At 39.2% G+C, this 19,534-nt stretch overlaps 1 protein-coding gene across 1 annotated transcript in view; it reads left to right on the forward strand.

The window, feature by feature from the left end:
* Positions 1-9,853: 9,853 nt before the first annotated feature.
* The window catches only part of LOC131067998 (uncharacterized), an 85,357-nt gene continuing 75,676 nt past the window's right edge, over positions 9,854-19,534 (forward strand). Inside the window, exon 1 of the mRNA XM_058003183.2 lies at positions 9,854-10,120. Coding sequence (XP_057859166.2) covers positions 10,066-10,120 — 55 coding nt within the window. The 5' untranslated portion in view covers positions 9,854-10,065. The remainder of the gene's footprint in view (positions 10,121-19,534) is intronic.

Here is a 19,534-nt window from a genome sequence, read left to right on the forward strand (position 1 = left end):
CAAATTGCCTCTATGAATCAATCTAAGTTTAGTGTGCCCACATTTGATGTCGCGAGCCCACTTTCTCTTGACATTGTTCGAGCTATTCCCCCTAAACATGTTGAAATTCCGCATTTGGAGCTTTATAATGGTAAGGGTGACCCTCTAACACATGTTAAGACCTTTCAAACAATATGTACTGATTTTGCTTATGACCAAAGGTTGCTTGCAAAACTGTTTACTAGAACATTAAGAGATAAAGCCCTACAATGGTATTGCTCGTTGCCTTCCTATTCTATTACTTCTTTCAAACAACTTGCAAATGCTTTTATTCAACAATTTCAAAACAATATAAGTCCTAAAGTTACTTTGATTGATTTAATGCATTGTAAACAAGGTGTTAAAGAAAAAGTGACTGATTTCATTGGTAGATATAAGCATTTGTATGCTCAAATTTCTTTTCCAGTACCTGACAATGATATTCAAAGAATCTTTATTTCTAATTTACAAAAGGATATTAGAGAAAAACTTCTGTTTTCTGAGTTTACTTCTTTCCAACAGTTGTGCGCAACTCTTCACAATTATCAACTGACTGTGAGTCAAATGGAACAAGCAAATCCTATGGCTCCGAGTGATAAGGGTGATAGTAGTCAACAACCATTTGGGAAGTTTAAACCGAACATAGAGTCCATTAAATTCAATGAAAACATCATCAACAACAATGTGAATGCAGCATCAGGTGTGCCTCCTATTTCTAAGTTTTTCAAGAAAGAAAGAAAGTTTACTCCTTTGAATGAATCATTGCATAGTATTATGAATAAGTTATTGGAACAAAATGTGCTTACTCTTCCTCCTATAAGGCAAATAGATCCTGCAAAGATTAATTCACCCTATTTTGATAACAAATCTTTTTGTCAATTTCATCGTCATCCTGGGCATGATACTGAAAAATGTTTTGCTTTAAAGGGTAAAATTCAAGATTTGATTGATAATAACACTATCTCTGTTTCTGGTGTGAATGATAAAGGCAACACATCTATAGCTCCTCCTAACCAAAATCTTAAGATTTTTACTGATCCATTGCCTTCTCATACCTCTAATGCGATTGATACTAATGATTCCTCTCTCTCACCTGATGATCTTGTGTCTATGACTCCGAATGTGATTAACTTTGTAGAGCAGCAGAAAATCCCTAAAGAACCTTCCATCACCTTTGATTCCAGTGAAACTATCGGGGCACTTGATGGTCCTTTATATGTAGTTGCAAAAGTCAAGAATACACCTTGCCGTGGAGTGCTTATTGATCCTTCTTGTATGGTTAATATCATTACTGAAGAATTTCTTTTTACTTTGCAATTGAATCAAGTGATCTATGACGAAACAAATGTGGTTGTGAAATTATTTGATGCATTTTCTTCTCCTGCAATTGGTTCTATTACATTACCTATTGAGGTCCATAACAAATCCCTTGATATGAGCTTTGCTATTATTCCATCATCCGAACAATTTCGTGTGAAGCTAGGCTATCCTTGGCTATCTTCCATGAAAGCTATTGCTTCTCCTATTCACAAGTGTTTGAAATTTCCCCATAATGGTGAAGTTGTTACTGTCAATCATAGCCTCTTTAAACCAGCTGAAAGAACTTCTAGCGTTCCTATTGATTACTTTTGGCCTGAACAATTCCAATCTCTTCCTCCGCGAAGTGATCATCTTTTCAAATCTTATCAAAGGTGGAAAAAAGATATGATCCTATCTCTAAGTGAACCTAGAACACCCAAACTTGATATTCCTATCATTCTTGAGAAGGAAGTTCTTCCTTTGAAAGATAAAACTAATGTCTTTCCTCAAGAAGATTCCCAACCCATCCCTATGAATGTGACTATGCCTATGACTAATAAACTTCCTAAAAGTAGACCTATACCTCCTCGTCATGATGGACTTGGTCTCCTTCCTAAACCAAATATTCCTCCCTTATATGGAGTAGTTCCTCCTCCTTCCTCTTATGGAGCGAAGAGACCTTCCTCTTCTCCTATTATTCAACCTAAGAGACCACAACCTAAACACCCAAGTGAAAAGGATGAGAACATTCCTCCTCCTCAATCTTCTCAACTTCCTACTAAGACTAGACGAAATCGTTCTACACGTGAACGCCGACGAAAGCGTCGTCTTAGAGCTCAAGCAGCCGCTTCTCAAACTTTGCAATCCCCAAAAACACCTTCAGCCAGTATTATTCCATTTTCTCCTCAGCCGAAGATTAAGCCGAAATCTCCTAAACATAAGATGCATGATGGTCTTGATCCTGTGCGAGTTAAAGATCCTATTTTTATAAATCTTGATGATGATATAGATGAAAATGTTATTCATGATGAAAATGTTACTCCTCTTCATTCTGATAGTGAATATGAATATGTTGATGTTGATAACCATTTATCTAACGATTTTTCTAAAGCACTTATCCTAGCTCCTAGACAAGAACAACGTGGCTCGGAACATGAACATAGCCCTTGTTTGGATCTTGTGATAGCTCCATCTGCTGTGTTGGATGTTCCTCCTCTAGCATGTTTCCTACCTTCCCGAAATATTGATCAGCAAGATCGGGGGGTAGATGACGTGCTAGACTAGTTTCATTAGCATAGCAGACTCTCTCCTCCTCTCTTGATCTCTTTTGTTACTTCTTCTATGTGTTATTCTCATTCTTCTATTTTTTGTCCTTAGTTTTGTCTACTTGAGGATGATGCAAAGCATTGAGATCTCTTTTGGTCTCTCTCATGTTGACTCAAAAGACACATGTGTTCCCTTCTTCTAGGTGACCTTCCTTGATTGGGGAATGAAGAACAATTATGCATACATACATATGATATACATGAATTATCATACAACATATTGACCCCGAGGAAAGCGAAGTCACCTTGTGCTTTGTGTTTTGTGTCTATTATCCTTGGGCTTATCTCACACTTGGGGGCTAAATCCCTGTGATAACGTGCTCCTTTCTAATTTCTTATATGTATCACTACCTTAAAGCAATCACCCCCGGTGAGGCGTGTGTGATCGCTTTAACGTAGGGGGGCATACATCCCGTTCATATCTTTTCAAGATACTTCAAAATTTCTTGGCGAATTTAGCTTTGCCTTGAAAATTTTTGGTATTTTTCTTGCATGACTCATAGTGAGGGAACCTTACTACTGATAGTCATGTTCTCCCTCGTGATCTTGCCTTTTACTTTGTCAATCGAAGTCGTAAGATCCTTAGTCCACTGGGGGCTTGGTGTATCTTGCCTCCTTGACGTGGTGAAAGTCTCTCAATGTTGTTTCCTTGTATTTTACCGGAAGTATGGGCGTACGCTTATACTCCCGCTAAAGTGGGGGCTAAATGTAGCATCCTAAAATTGTGACACTTGCAATTTCGACTGCATTTGGGTCTTCACGATGGCGGCGCAGCGTTGAACTTGAATGGAGACCCCGAAACCTGTTTACGACACCAAAAACTGCATTTTTCTGCACCTTGGCATGATCCCTCCTTGCACCCTGCTGTCCTGGGAGGTGGGACCATGGCGCCCAGTGCCCTGGTCCCTGGCCCTATTTTGGGCCCGGTCTCCTTTTGGGCATCGGGTCTTGAAGTTTGCAAATTGGAAAATATTGTTTCTAGGTCGGCCTAAGGTTGGGAAAATCAGTCTCTCAACCCTAATTGACAAGTATATAAACTACTTTTCCTCTCCTAGAAAGGGAGGAAGGAAACAAGCAAGAGCAAGACGCGGAAGCGATATTCAAACATTCAAACATTCAAGCATTCAAGTATTCCTTCAAGCAATTGAGCATTCTAAGTCTCCATTCAAGGCTAGGTGTTGCATTCAAGACAAGGATTCAACCATTGAAGAGGAGATCACTTACAACACATAACACATAACATACATTACACCTTTGCATGTAAGAATACGAACATTCTTACAACAAGGTATCAGTACTTGTTTACATTACAAACATTTACATTTACAACATTCTCATTTCTTGGTTAATTCCAAAACTGGGGTTTGACCTAAAGGCAAACCCCTAATCCCTAACCCCCCAATCGTCCTCTCTTTTCTATGTGTAGGTTGCAGGTACGCGGCTGTAATTGAAGATCTGGAATCCTTGTGCAGAGACGAACAGGTCCCCCTTCGTTTCGCGGATTTTTCGGAGGACCGTGTGCACGCTGGGCGCCATCGTCCTGTCAACTTTCGCTCAAATTTGCAGAACAACATCATCTCAACATTTTACTACTAATTCCAGGTCTGCAGCTTCATCCCATATCCCTATCTCTGTTTACTAGCGAATCTTTCTTGCTTCTACATACATTCCTAGTTCAATCATTCTATCTATATTCTTTACAAAAGAGGGTATCCTTGATGTCTTAACCCTTGAAACTCATTTAGAATCCAATCCTGCATTGTGTGGGATTGGATCTTATGGGTTTCAACCCCTCTTTTGAATGTAAAGTCTCTCCTAAGTGAAAACCATCAACCCTAGTGACCTCCCTTCTCTCTCCTTGGAGTTGGGGAGGGGAGAACAACTAGGGTTCGATTTTTCTGCTTTACACAAATGTCATCAAAGATATTAAAAATTCTACAAAGTGGAATGGAATTTGAAGAGAGAGTGGAATGAGAGAGAGAGAGAGAGAGAGAGAGAGAGAGAGAGAGAGAGAGAGAGAGAGAGAGAGAGAGAGAGAGAGAGAGAGAGAGACTCAAAAGGATTAATAGAGCAAGGATTAAAAATAACGTGGAATACACTTTTGTGTAAAATATATCTCAAATGGTATGTTCAATGATATCACAACCTTCCTCTTCGAGTAAGAGAGGTATGTGCACCCCAACAAATGTGTATTCCCTATTTTATTTTGTTGTATGATTGTGCACTCATTGATATCACAACCTTCCTCTTCCAATAAGAATGGATTGAAGAAGAGAGAAGGGGGGGCTACCCAAGACGGAAGATGACTCAATATGTGCAAAGAAGTAAGATATTCACAAGGATCTCTTACTTTTCAAGAAAGGTTAATCACTCACATTTAACCATATTTTTGTTAATCACTCACAAGATTCATTTAGGATCGTATATATCCAACTATTGGAAGGATAAGTTATCAACCTCACTCTTGGATATCAAAATTGGTATATTTGTAAAATTAGTAGGTGTAAATGTTATTGGAGCTATCAAATCTTTTACAAAATTTCTTAATTTTAGTAGTTGTTCTTTGAGTTATTTTCTAGTTTCTTCATCTCTAGAAATTCTTGACTTCAAATTTTTAATAGCAGAGTCTAGATAGGCCACCTTTTCTTCACTTTTTTTTGTTTACCTAAATTGACTTAGGTCATTTGGTAATCTTGAGGGGTAATTTCTTTGACATCTTAATGTACTAAGATAGACCTCTTGCCAAATTTCCCTAGGATTGCGCCTTGAACTTTTTTAAAGATGGATTCATTAAATTTAAAATGTTTTCTCTAGAGCCATGAAGAGAATTTAAAGCTAACTAACACATTACCCCAAAAAGTGGCTTGTTCGTACCCCTAATATTCAAACTTCATATTGTGAGGCAAGAAGGGAAATAAATTTGGTTGAATAGGTCAAGAAATTATGTTGGAAATAGTTCATGTTAGGTTATTTTTTAGTTGGCTTAATTCCTCAATTGTTGTAGTTATTTTTAAGTTTATTCATTTGTATAAATTCTCAACTTGAGATTTCTCTTTATTATTATTGCTTTCATTGCTACTAAATCTAATAAACAATAAACAATAATAATGAAGATTATAATTGTCCTAAAAGTCCTAATATGCGGTGCATATACCTCTATTATACATCTATGTGCACAATTTTGTTGAGGTGCACATACCTCTATTACCTAAAGGTAGAGGTTGTGAAGGGACTTTTCCTTTATATTTTCTAGCAACAAAGCATGATAGAAAATTATTAATTTTCTATATTCATTCCTTTTTCCATGCTTCTCAATTTATTTTTTATATACTCAAAGTCCAACATATAGGAATAGTCACTTATCATTGCTATATGTAACTCATATAGGAATATTTGGTTTAGTTAAGACATAGGGTTTTCAATAACATGATACAACTTTTTTCTTAGCTTCTAGTTCAAGTATTCATTGGAAAAAAATCAACGTTACAACTTTTCTTCCCTAAACCTACTTCGCTCTATACTTTTCATTGTAAATGGATTGATCATGGAGATATTTCTAGATTCTTAGTCATTCCTTTTGCCTTTCAAGCTTCTTTCTCAACATCATGGCAAGTTGTTGTAATTGAATTACAAACAAAAGTTATCTTATTGGATCAAGTCATTCTCCCTTGTAGGAAAGTTCAGTGTTTGTTTTAAGGTTATAGTTTCCACTCAAGTTTATTATATTATTCAAGTTGGGTACCTTCTAAAGCTTTGTATCAAAAGCTAGAAAATCTGCTCATAGATTTTCACAAGCTTCACTAGAACAAAGCAAATGATTTCATAGAGTGGCTTTGAGTTTTTGTTTCTAGAGGGCTTTGTCTCATTACGTACAATAAAAAGGTACAAACTTATATGCTAAATAGATAATTAAAGCCTTTGATGGTGATGCAACTTGAATTTTTTGGTTCAACACTATGTCTCTCCCAAAGTGCCTCATGGGTGTAAAGCTTGGAGAGACCTTAGTCTTCATTCAACCCTTTACATGAAGGAGCTTATTCATGTATCCAAAGTACTTTTTTTATTAGAAGCATATGAAAGAATGAGAGGATATTAATGCCATGACTTATTTAAAATCATAAATTAATTTCATATTGTGTTATATGAGAATGATGATTCTATATTGTGGTCTCATATGACTTATTAGGTAGGCCTCTAACAAAGGTTCCTTAAGTCTATGCTTTAATTTTTCAATAGAGGCATTATTACCCTTCCATATATTTTATCTAGAACCACCAAGAATATTCTCACCCTTTTGGATTTTGAATCCTTTTATATTATTATTGACTCTATTCTCATGGAGATGCCATGTAATTAAAATTGAGATATAGGGTTTAAAATCATGATGAAAAGTTTGAAATTGGTATCTTGATAAACTATTTTTTAATTATAAACCTTTCAAAGATTATGCTTGAATCTCATCACACTTTCATATGGTACACAAAGTTAATGATAGATGAGCTCTTTACTCCCCCATTTGGATCATGGTAGCACAAATTCTAAACTATTTGGTTTGCCATTATTGAACTAAAGCTTACACCTTTTGTTAGGTGCATTTTATGTTAGGGTCTTCTTATTGATTCCAAATTGATTCATTTGGGAGTTGCCAATCCTCCTTGCCCTTTTTGTGGGCATCAAGAAACTATTAAGCATATTTTTTTATTTTATCCCGGAGCCTATAGATATGAAATTAAATCTATAATATTTCTAAGCTTTTTAGCCTAGGCATTTTTCTCGACACATTATACTTTTAGAAGATTAGCCTAGAAGTTTTGCCAAGTCTATTACAATATGCTAAATGCTTTCATAGTGAAAAATTCTACTAGCATTTGGAAATATAGGACTTATGTTCCCTTTTTGTAGATGTGCTATTAAGGGTAATTTCTCCACGTTTTTTAAATTATGATACACTAAAATGTATTAATACAAATATAAGTACAAGTTAATAAAATTACACTTGAATTCGTCCATCTCAAGGGCTTCTTGATCATTGAGTGATGCCATTTGTATGGTTGCTAGCATTTTGTCAAAAAATTCTTCCAGTTCTAGGGCCAATCCCCTTCTAGAGGACATCAACATGGTAAGAGTCATAGTTCTTGTAGGTGTGATTTGTATAATTCTCATGCTCCTCAAAATCGAGCTCATGTTCACAATGACCATGGATGGTCTTCAATTTCTTATCAACCTTCAACTTCGTCTTAGCCCTATGCTAGAGGTGCCTCAATTTGGTGGGATAGTAGTAAGTTTTCTTGACTTGCATTGACCATTTCTCCTCCTACAATTGTTGATTACCCTGCATAAGATATGTAGGATGAACATACCAATAATGGTACTCTTACAAACTAAAAACCTATATCTAATGACCAACATAATCTGAATACATATAGAAATTAGATGATTATGACTCAATTTGTGGTACTAGTTCAATAGCTTTTGCTACTTAACATATTATTATTATTATTATATATTTTTTTAATATGTTGTGGTAAACTACACTTACCTTATGTTCCCATGCGACTACTTAACTCTATTTTCTGCTTAAATTTAAGTAGTTAAGTGTTCCCATGCAACTTTAAAATTGTGAAAAAGGGATAATTTAGAATCTTTCCATTTTTTGGTGGAGCAGCTATTGTTTAGGAATTAAAAATAAGCCATGGAAGAAAAGGGGGGGCTAAAATAAGCAACTAACAAAAGTGCCACGTGGCTCCATAATTTGCTCTCCCTCTTTTTTTAAGATTTTATTTCTATTTTGTTTTTCAAATTTTAAGTGCACAAATTAGTATTAATACCAGGTCTGGAATTTGACAGTCACCCCTACCTGTCATATGAATTTTTTATTACAGTTTAGTCATTTCAATGGCTGTCATTTGACGTTTTAAGAAAAATATTAACTGTAAAAAAATATAAAAGTAGAAGATTGAAGCCACACCAAAATGCAATGCACATCTTTCTTGGGATGAAATGAAAATCATTGTCTTAATGAGAAAATAATGATAAATTAATAATATATGCAAAAATCTTAAATTTACTAAATAAGTTTCTAGATTAATACACTAATATATATTATATATTAACATTAAATGATAATCAATTAATAATTACTAATTTAGTAATAATAAACATTAAAATTTTAAAAATATATATATTATGACAAATTTCTATAACAATCTTATTAAATATATTTAAAAAATTAAATTGACTAAGTTTCTAAATTAATATATTAAAAAATAGAATATATTGTAAAAATTCATATTAAAATATTTTATCAATTATATTCTATCATTTCAATTATGACAAGTTTCTAAATTCATATGAAAAAATAGAACTATTCTAAAAAATCATATTAAAATATTATAAAATTAGAAACAACTACATCCTTCCATATTTTAAATCCTTCCATTTCAAAATATTCTAAATAAATTTGTATTTTTATAATAAACATTCTAAACTAGTATATATATTACCTACTAAATAAATTTGTATTTTTATAATAAACATTCTAAACTAGTATATATATTACCTACTATATTTTTTACGGTTTATTTATAATTTGAAGTGTCATATATACGGTTTTAGAAAAAAATAGCATGTCAATGCATACGTTCTACTAATGTTTTGTTTAAAAATAAGCAGCAAAGATAAATATTCATGGGGCCAGCTGCTCCACAAATAATTCTTAAAATTATTGAGCAGCCACTGCTAGCCAAAATGCTAAGCAGCCGCATGGGAACATGCCCTTACATAGACCATAAGATTTAGCTTTTTCCATATATTTTTTATAGTACATATATTTCGAAACTTAAAAAAAATTAGTATAAATGATATGAGTTATGTTAAGCTTCACTTTAAGTAGACTATAAGACCTGGCTTTTTCCATATATTTTTTATATTATATATTTTTACGGACTTTAAGAAATTAGTATAAATGATATTATTTCATAAAACAAAATAAAATAATAATCTCAATATTATATTTTAAGGAAAAATTCGAACGAGTATTTTTGGAGTACACAGATAAGGACACCCCGAAAGAAAAGAATATTATGGGAGTACACAGAATAGAAGACTCCGAAATAAATTACAATTTCTTTAAAAAATAAAAAAATAAAGAAATAAAAAATAAATCAATTTCTTGATTAGTTGTCAACCATGTAAGCCAAAATAAGTGGCAGTCACTTTATAGGCATTTTTGGGTACGTTACGACTTTGATGGATTTAGCCTTCGCTCTGCCTCGTAACGATATTGCGACGTTCAATTGCAATTGCGATCGCGATCGCGATCGCGGTCCTCGTAAAATTATACAGAGCCCGGCCAAATCTTGAGTGAATTGTGACGGTTGGAGGGAAAAAAAAGAAACTTTGAATCGGCGGATTTCCAGTAAAAATGGCGGCGCAAGCTGGTATTGGGTTTTCAAAATTTGTGCTTCTCGTAGGCGCAGGTAGGTATTATGCTCTTTTTTTAAGCCAACGGATGATAAACATGCCAGTAAAATTAGGGCGAATTTTCCACATTTTAACATTCCTGATTCACTTCTTACGGCGAGTCGAGGAATGACAGTCCCGTGCCCTAAATTAGTGAAATTCCCCTCAATTACTCATTGAAAATTGAGCTCAGTGTGTTTGACCTTAAGAAAACTGGTCATTCCGAGTTATTTCTCTTATTTGAATAAGTATTTGTTTGGGAGATGAGCTTCTGTCTAGTCGTAGCCATAGCGTATCATTTCTGTTAACTTCACCGGGGACTTTCGTTCAGCTTCGTCCATTATTTATTTGTTTTGTTGTAGCCAGAATCTTAGTGTATCTCTTCCGTCAAACTTATCCGGGACTTGCTTCTGTCTTTGACTGCACCAGGATGTGGTATTTTATGCAATGTCAGCGCTTATTTATGTCTCTCAGGAATTTGCTTGGAAAGCCACAATCGTTTAGAGGCTAGAGACAAGGACTTTGCATATACCCCATCCTGTTTTGTAAGAAGTCTATATTTTCTAGGAATTTAACAATCTGTCAACTAGAATTTTTAATTTTTCTGGAAGCTGACCTGCTGTTTGAAGTAATAACAAAATGACCTCCATCAGTAGCCATTAACTACATTTTTCTTCATGTATTTTAGTGAATATTAGGAGGCAAGGGGATACGCTTAGCACACACTCCTCTATGTATTTTTTATTGAACTTATAATAATGCTATTGATTTTAGTGTATAAACATTTGTCTTAGGTGGCACATGTTTTCTTTGATCTTAGGGTTGCAATTCAGCGACTAAACTGTGACTCCCCTTATTGTGATGGGGTTAAATATTTAAACCTTGATTCACAGTTTTCAAATGTAACTTATTTTCAATGCTCTACAATTTCATTCATCCAACTCTGAATACTCCACAACCTCTGCAAAATATCTTTTAGTTGTAACATGCCTTTCAGGTTTTAAGTGTCTTGGATAATTTGAAACCGAGTCACTCCTGTACAATTGCCAGAGTATATTTTTTAAGGTCAGATAAATAATTGTTTGTTAGAAAGTTAGCTCATTGGAGTAAACTTCATGTTAGTTTCCTCCAGCTTAATTTTGTCGGGGTTTTCAAAGAGAATCGAGGTACAGCAAGCGTGGAAATTATTTTGGGGATGACCCTGGGGGGCTTGCTAAATTTGTTCCTTCTTTCTGGGTGTTTGTAGCGATCAAAGTTTTAAAACTCGGACTTGCCACGGACTCAGCAAACCAAAAATTTGGACTTGGACTCGGACTTGTGAAAGACTCGCGAAAGGCTCGGCAAGGACTCGGCAAAAAAAAAAACCGTAGTTTTACAAAAAAACATAAAGAAATTAATGCATTTAGAGAACATAAGAGCCATAATTGAAACATTACACATGTCATATGATCTACAAACGCACAATATTTGAAATTTCATCATTCATACTCATAGTTTCAAACTTTCAACTCTAAAATGTATAATACCAAGATTTCTTCAATGCTAATTATGTTGTTATACGAAGCCTAATCAAACTTGGATGTTAAATTTTCCCTACATCAGTGCAGTTTCCCCCTATATTTTTCGATGGGGGTTTGGGGTCAAGGGGCAGCGCCCCGCGAGGCCAAAAATACTTTTATTATTTTATAAAGGCGTCGGGTGTTATTTTTCTTTTTTTTGTCACTCCCTCAGTTATGCCAAATGAAGGCAAAAAACTCACTTTTAAAGCTTGCATGACGTTTTTTCTGGGGCGCGCGAGTCCATCTGAAAGACTTGCGAGTCCGTGCAAAAGACTCACGCGAGTCCTTGCAAAAGACTCGCGAGTCTTTCAGATAGACTTGCCAGGACTCGCCTCGCGAGTCCTTGGCGAGTCGACTCGTGGCTCCCATGGACTCGCGAGTCCGTGGCGAGTCCACAAGTCTTCAAACTATGGTAGCGATAATGAGGCAGAATGTGTGGCTGTAGTGGAAGGTCTTTATTTGGCTAAATATTTGGGTTGCAAGATATTGATAGTAGAAGGGGACTCTTCAGAAGTCATTTAAGGTTTGTCATAAGATGAAATAACCAAATTGTAAGCTGAAGTCATTTTGGATAAAGCTCTAGCTATTTGCAAAATTTTTGATGATGTTTTGCTCACTGCATTAGAGAGTGTAATAAGGTGGCAAATTTGATAGCTAATGCAGGCATCGACCTGTCTCCTTTCTGCTGGTGGTAGAACATCTGGATGCTTGGGATGGTTTGGGATATCTTCTTCAGATAGGTTGTCCTTTGTGAGCATTGTTGACTCTGAATTTTATTTTGGAAACAAACAGCCTTATGAGAAATTCAGTGGTGGGGGACCGATTGCGCAGGTTTCACTGAATGACCTCCAGGATTGAGAAGCCGGCTCTTACTTGATGTTTTGAGGAAAGGGGAAGAAGAAACACCTTAAAAATAGTAAAAACTAGACTACTGAGGCAATACGCCAGATCAATAAAAGACATGAGCATACAAAGTCCAAAAACATATGACTTTCATAAGCCCATTCAACAGTCTACAAGTTGGGATCAAGAACATAACCAAAGATACAATTAAATTTCTTTGCGACATAAGGAAATACTCATCATGCATTTACTAGATAACAAGTGCGAAACATAGTTTAATCAGCAAAATCTTAGATAGATATATTCCCAAGGTTATTGGAATCCTAACAGAACAACACAGAAAAGACCATCAAAGCATACTGAAAAAGGTGTCATAAAGGCCGCAGGCACAATTTGAATAACCTTCTTCAGACAAACAATAATAGTTTTAAAGGCTGAAAACCTCTACTAAGTAAACTTAATTGTTCTTTTAAAAGTTCTGAACCCCCAACAACAAGGAAAAAACCCGCATAAATAGAGCACTCGGCTCCTGAAAACAACTCCCAAAACATGCCAAAAAGGCATAACCTCCCTGAACAGAAAAACATGCCGTGTCGCCCGGGAGATCACACCCAGCAAAACGGTCCCTGGAATTCCATTTCTCGCCTGCAACGGTCTGCATACTGCCACGAATCAAAAATATTTTACTAACCGCGGACAGGCTGCTAGGAAAATTACAAAAATGCGGGAAACCGCTTGCTTACTGCGCTAAAAGGTGGGCCTCGAAAAAGAAACTAGTCAGCACGCCTTGCATTTGTCACTATCGTGCTGCTCCAAAAACTGGACGCCAAATACGGACCGAGGGAGTAACGCCGTGCGGACAATTGTCCTATGCGCCCTGCGTTGCTTGAAAACTAAAAAGGCAAACCAAACAAGGGAACCCAGCGGCAAACTTTAGACCGGGGGGTTTTAATGTGAACATTTCTTGGCGACTAATAGGGGAAATTTTGCCTGCGGAATAGGAGAACCCAAAATTACTGGCTCGCAGACCAGATTTCTTGCCAAAACGGGATGGAGCAGATCGAAGGCCTGTTGCAAAGGCAACCATTCATCCTCAAAGAGCATAGCTTGCACCTCTAAATTCTGGAAATATTGATCCAGGCAAATTACTTCATCAAAAGGTAGGGGTATAGGCTCGTCTTGGACCTGTTTTAGGAGAGCAGAGAGCTGGGCTAGAGGGTGTAAAAGACACTCCACCTCGGTCACCAAAATAGGATTTCCCAAGCGTTGCAAGAAAGCTCTATCTTGTTGCAAATACTCGACCTGGCGTAATATTTGTTCAATCCCTAGCACAGTATCATCCGCAGGAAAAGGAGAGGGCAGGTCCAAAGAAACGAACCTCTCAAAGCGCCGCTTGATGTCTGGAACTGAAAATTGCAAAGGCGCCAGGGCCGCTGAAACCTGCATGATTATTGTGTGCCGGTTCACGAAAACATTAGTCTTTTTAATCAATTGCCGGCGGTTAGCAATCCCTTTCTCCCCTAGTCCCTCATCCTAGGCGGAATACAACAACTGAATAAGACTTTGGGCTACTGGGAACTTAGGACCGATGACAAGCATGGAACTGCTAATGAGGGCATCGGTCTCAGTGCAGAGGGACTGTGCGTCACTAAGGAATCTTAACACAGGCTGCAGGGATGGATAGTACTGTTTTACCTTTTCCCAATGAGAAACATACAGCTCTGTCAACATGGTAGAAAAATCTGGAGAAATCTGTTGCGGAGGTGGAATGCTCAGCAATCGCGAAATTTCATTATCTTTCGCAACCATTTCTTGCTAGAGCCGACTGCATTTACTTTGTTCAATGGCCACTTGATTCTCCAAAGTAAGGATCTTTGCCTCCCCAGTCCTAACAACTTGCTGCAGCTGCAATGTACGATCTTGCTCATGCCGCAAAAGAGTCTCCAACTCTGAAATGCGCTCACCAGATTGTCCAAGACTAGCCTCTCTCACTTTTAGCTCTGCTTCAAAATTTGTCTTTTCCTTAGACAGTGCTACTTGGGCTTCACTCAATTGACGGACGTAATCCCCTTTGAGAAGGATTTCTTCGCGCAGCTGCATCTGGACCTGGGCAACATCCCTAGAGGTAGCCTTTAATTGTTGTATTTCTGCATCCCTCTCTTGCAATTCCTTCAAAGCCACATTCCTTGTCGCTTCTTGGCCTTTTAGCTGAGAGCTCACATTGTTAAAGGCCGACTGCAACTTCCCTTTCTCTGAATTAGCCTGAGCTAGCAGACTTTGCAGACGATTGATTTCTAAGCCTTGGGCTTTATCTTCCTTCCTTTGCTGGGTAAGGGAATCTCGGAGACTAACATTCTCTGCTTGGAGCTTTTCCAGACGACGACTTTTCTTGATAAAATTTGTGGATACTGCTTTTGAAGTCTCCTCCATCATTCCAACCTTGTCAGATGCCGTGGTGCTTTGAAGACTAACGCTGATCGCTTGTAGCGCGTAATCATCTGGTCTCATCTGAGATTCCGGTTTGTCGACCTTAGGAACAAGATTTGCAAAGTAGAGGCAATCCTTTTGCTCACTGAAGTGTGTTTGTAAACGAGGGCGTGCTGGACGAGCGCCTTCCTTTTCCTTTCGCTTGCTCGTCTTACTCAGGCTAGCGGTTCTATCATAAACGACCTGTTGCTGGAAATCATCTAAATGATCGATGGCTTGACCTGCAAAAGCTGCACCAGGAGGGACTGCAAAGGGGAAATGCGAAATGGGTCCAGCGAAAGCAGTCTGGATGGGGTGGGCTAGAGCTGACGGGGAAAATAACGGGACAAAAGGGGAACCCCCTAATGGGAATGGACTTGAGGACGCTGCGCCCATAACCTGGGGAGATGACTCTTTAAAACCTAGCTTACACGACACAGGGGCTACTTCTGATGCGGGCGATGGAAATGCTGCGGATATGAAAGCCATGGTTGGGAAAGGGACAGAAGCCTGCAGGAGCACATCTTGGGGATCAACCAGCGTACCCGCCGGGGCTAGAGTGAGAGCGGTAGGGACCGACGTCTACATTGCGGTCATGGGGATAGCCGAAAGAATATCCTGAGCCAGAGATGAAGGAAAAAAAGGACGTACCTAAACAGCAGAAGGTGGCGGCTGCTGAAGATTTGAAGATGTTGCCGAAAATTGAGAGGGTGGATTTCCTCCTAACGCGCTAGGGTATGGCTTCTTCTTTGGAGGGCTCTTGAAGGATTGCTTCTCAGACCGCCTCTTATTGGCCAACGAATGAGGCCTGCGAGCTGCGCTATCTAAAGGAGAGTTTGTGATTCCGACTCTTGCCCTTCAATATTTATAACCTCAACCTCTTGCCGGGCGGCCACCTCGGGAGACGAGTCCCCGCGTGAGGAACTGTCATTTGTCTCATCATCAGATTTATTTACCCTACACCATTCCTGCTCAAAACGCTCATCCAGGGATGCATTCCCGATGTTGGCTCTAGGCTGATTTACCTCCTGTCGATAAACCCAAAAATCTTCTCTTTTCTTTCTGGACCAAGCTAAAGTCTTCATGTTTTCCAACAACGCCCGAGGAATAGGCTTCGCAGGGTTGAACCTTTGCACGGGAGAATAGAACTTTAGCCATGGGGGGCGTTCTAAAACAGGAAAATCGTCAGGGCCCACATATAGGTTCGGGTCATCAACCCGGGGGTTCATGCGCTCCGCCCATAAGTTCCGAGGCTCATGCCTGACGACATTCTTTCTTTTGCTTAAGCAACCATCAGGGTCATAACTCCAAGAGTCATCAATTACTACAAAACCAAGCTGAACCATTTTTGACATCAGGGTTTCCTCTGCAATTTTTCTTCTTACTAGAGTGATTGGGCCAATGGCCTTGTTATCTTCGGTGATAGAGGTATCATGCTTTCCAGCGCCGATGGCTTGCTCAATTCTCGCCAACTGCCTTGCCATTTCAAGGGCCAGGGTTCGGTCAGTTACGTAAGTGGGTAGCTGGAAAGGTTCTTCGGAGAACCCATGCACGCGGATGAAAGAAAAATCAGGGCCCACGAACCAGTCGCAAGGAGGACGCTCATTTTGCATCCAGTTCATCTGAATCTGAGAGAAACGGGCTAATGGCTCATTGGGGATCACTCCAAAGTCCTCGAATACGGGAGCCATGAACAGATCTGAAAACTGATAGGAATCATAGGAGGCCATCAGCAGGGGTGTCTAGTAGGACACCGACATTACATTTCCCGACTCGTCGTAAGTGGCCAAGCGCATGAACTGTGCGAAGAAAGTTTCATTTTGGTGCAAAAGCAGGTGTACCAATACCGAAGAGAATCTGAAGCGCTGCAACTGCTGGAACTTAGATAATTGCTTAATGATGGCTCAAGCAATAGTTACAGAGAAGTCAAAGTGAAAAGGTTCTCTTTGCTTCCTACATTTGAAGAGAAAACCCATCATGGAAGCTGTGATATCCCGGTCGCTATCATGACCACACAACCATGCCAGGGTAGAAGAGATATCTTTGAGGTCGTCTTGCTTTAGGTCATTGTAGGACAAAGGGAACTTCAGAAGTCCAGCCGACAGACTTCGGTTGAGGGTATTTTGACAGAAAGTCAAAGCGTCTCTCCTGGTGCTCAGAAACTCCTCCATTGATTTTTTTGAGAAAACCTCTGTTATTTCGAAAATTGGGAAGCACATCATCTCCCTAATGGCTTCTGGAGATATGACCAATCTCAGGAGGGAGTCGCTAACAGAGCACGAGGTGGGGTCAAAAACCTCCGCACAAGCTGCTATGAGCTCAGGGTAGTACGGGACTGTGGGAACCAAGGATTGGGGAGCACCACTTTTCCGGAAACGCACCGCCACGGATTGAGGATCATTTCTGTGATGCAGCATCCTCGAGCAAGCAGCCTCTCTGAGGTTCTTGGGCTGCTTACGGATCTCGGGCTCAAAAATATTTTCCAAAGAATCCAGAACAACAGACGCATTCCGGGTTGTCGTTTTAGCCTTGGCCTTCGTCTTTGGATACTCCTTCTTTGGAGGGATAGCATGCGCAGAATAAGGTAGTTCTTCGAAAACATTAACCCAGAAACCTTTGGGAACAACACTTGCGGACGCGGCCTCAGAATCCATTATAGGCATAAAACTTTCCTTCTTTTTCCTGGATTTTCGCGAAAGCCAAGTGCTTAATGGCAAGGACTTGCTTACACGCGCACCAGCTCAAATTGTTGCTGCAATAAACCCCCGCAGATGAAGGGCGCCGTCATTCCCGCTTCCCTAGAAAACCTTTGGCTAATTCGACATTACTCGAGGGGAAGTTCCTCAAGCAAATCTTTTCTTTGATCGAGGGGATCGGTCAGAAATAATGATCGCGCGGGCTGAAACAGTCTGGCGGAACTTAATATTTAAAGCGTGACGTACCTGAATGTACGCATGGCTCTTTGCTCACATCCACCTCTCTCTTCGAGGTAACTGACAAGACCTCAGTATCCTGAAGACAATCCCATTCGCATGACGCGAATTAATAGAGACATGACAGAAACATTGGAATTTGGGAAGGCATGAGCTCTGAGCATTGGTCATCCATCTGCCGAAATTCTACTATAAGTATGTCTTTTCAGACATTCTTTTACCATATTGCAAGCTTTAACGACGAAGCTTTTGTAGAAATGGATACTCTTGTTAGGCTCGTCAGCAAGAAAACGCAGGTCGCTTTCTTGGGAAATATTTTAGACCGGAGGTTGTAGGGGATGACGCGTAGGAAGAACCCTTTAATAATAGTCGCCATTAAATGGATACATGGAGAGGATTTTGTTGGTAACCTAGACCGGTATTGAGTGAATACAGACATCTTCTCACGATTAATAGCCTCTCTGCTGGATTGTGGTCAGTCTGGGGTGCTAGCGACGCAGCTGACTCAGGCTCTTTTTCCCGAGGATTACTTGGGTGGACTGGAGAATGTAGTTGCATACTATGTACCCTTCCGAGGGCTCCCTATGGTGTTTGACTTGGAGTGGTTCATCACACTCAACGAGGAGGTGGCTTGGCATCCACTCATCGGTGGGTTGAAAACCATGACGCTGTCCTCTCATCGGTACCGCGCCGAGCTTGCCGCGGAATTTCTTCTGCGCGTCCATTTGATAATCCCGGTTCCGGAAGGCATGAACTGGTATACTGGATTCAGAGACTATATCTTCCCGAGAATTTTAATGCCAGATCAGCAGCCAAACCTGGTTGTCATTTTCATGCTCGAGGAGCTCGAGAGCTCCTTTGACTTGGAGTGACTGGGGGAAGAAGAAAACTCCGACACTGACGAGGGAGAGACTAAGGAGAGCCACTGAAGAGGTGACGAACCGTCGACCTGGACTTGAACCAAAAAGATTGTAGAAAAAGGAGAGGCCAAGAGCCTACTCATTTTGTAACAAAAATATAAGAAGCTCTTTATATAATCGATTTTTTCTTTTCTCCTTTATCCGTCTTCTGCTTGCTTGATTCTGACTAGAAATTAAATAAGATAAATAGGCACTATATACATTATATATCTTAAAAAGGGAAGGGAACCCTTAATGAAAAGGCTTGAGGTGGAAACCGTTAACCGGGATGGGGAGGGGGTCCCCATTCATGTCTTCTAACTTGAAAGCATTGAAACCTTTGCAACCCATAATGCGGAAAGGTCCCTCCCATAGGCAGTCGAACTTGGCGTGCTGACCAGGTTTCGCCATCCTCTCGTTATATTTCAATACAAGGTCTTCGAGGGCGAAAATCAAATTAGAACTCTTTTTACTGTCAAACCATCTTTTGACGACTTCCTGTCTATCTTGGAGAGTCGTGAAAGTTGCCTCCCTCGCTTCTTCTAGCTCCATAATCTCTCCCAACCTTACGGCCATGGGGCCGTTTTCGGCAACTTCCATTGATTTTAGCAATTGCAATGCCAGGATCTCTAGTGACATGGGGAAAAGTGCATCTTTCCCGTATACCAGCTTGTACGGGGAGTTTTTTAGAATCTGTTTGGGCGTTATGCGGTCTGCCCATAGTGCGCTTC

This window comes from Cryptomeria japonica, chromosome 6 (genome assembly GCF_030272615.1).
Source record: "Cryptomeria japonica chromosome 6, Sugi_1.0, whole genome shotgun sequence".
Lineage (NCBI taxonomy): Eukaryota > Viridiplantae > Streptophyta > Pinopsida > Cupressales > Cupressaceae > Cryptomeria > Cryptomeria japonica.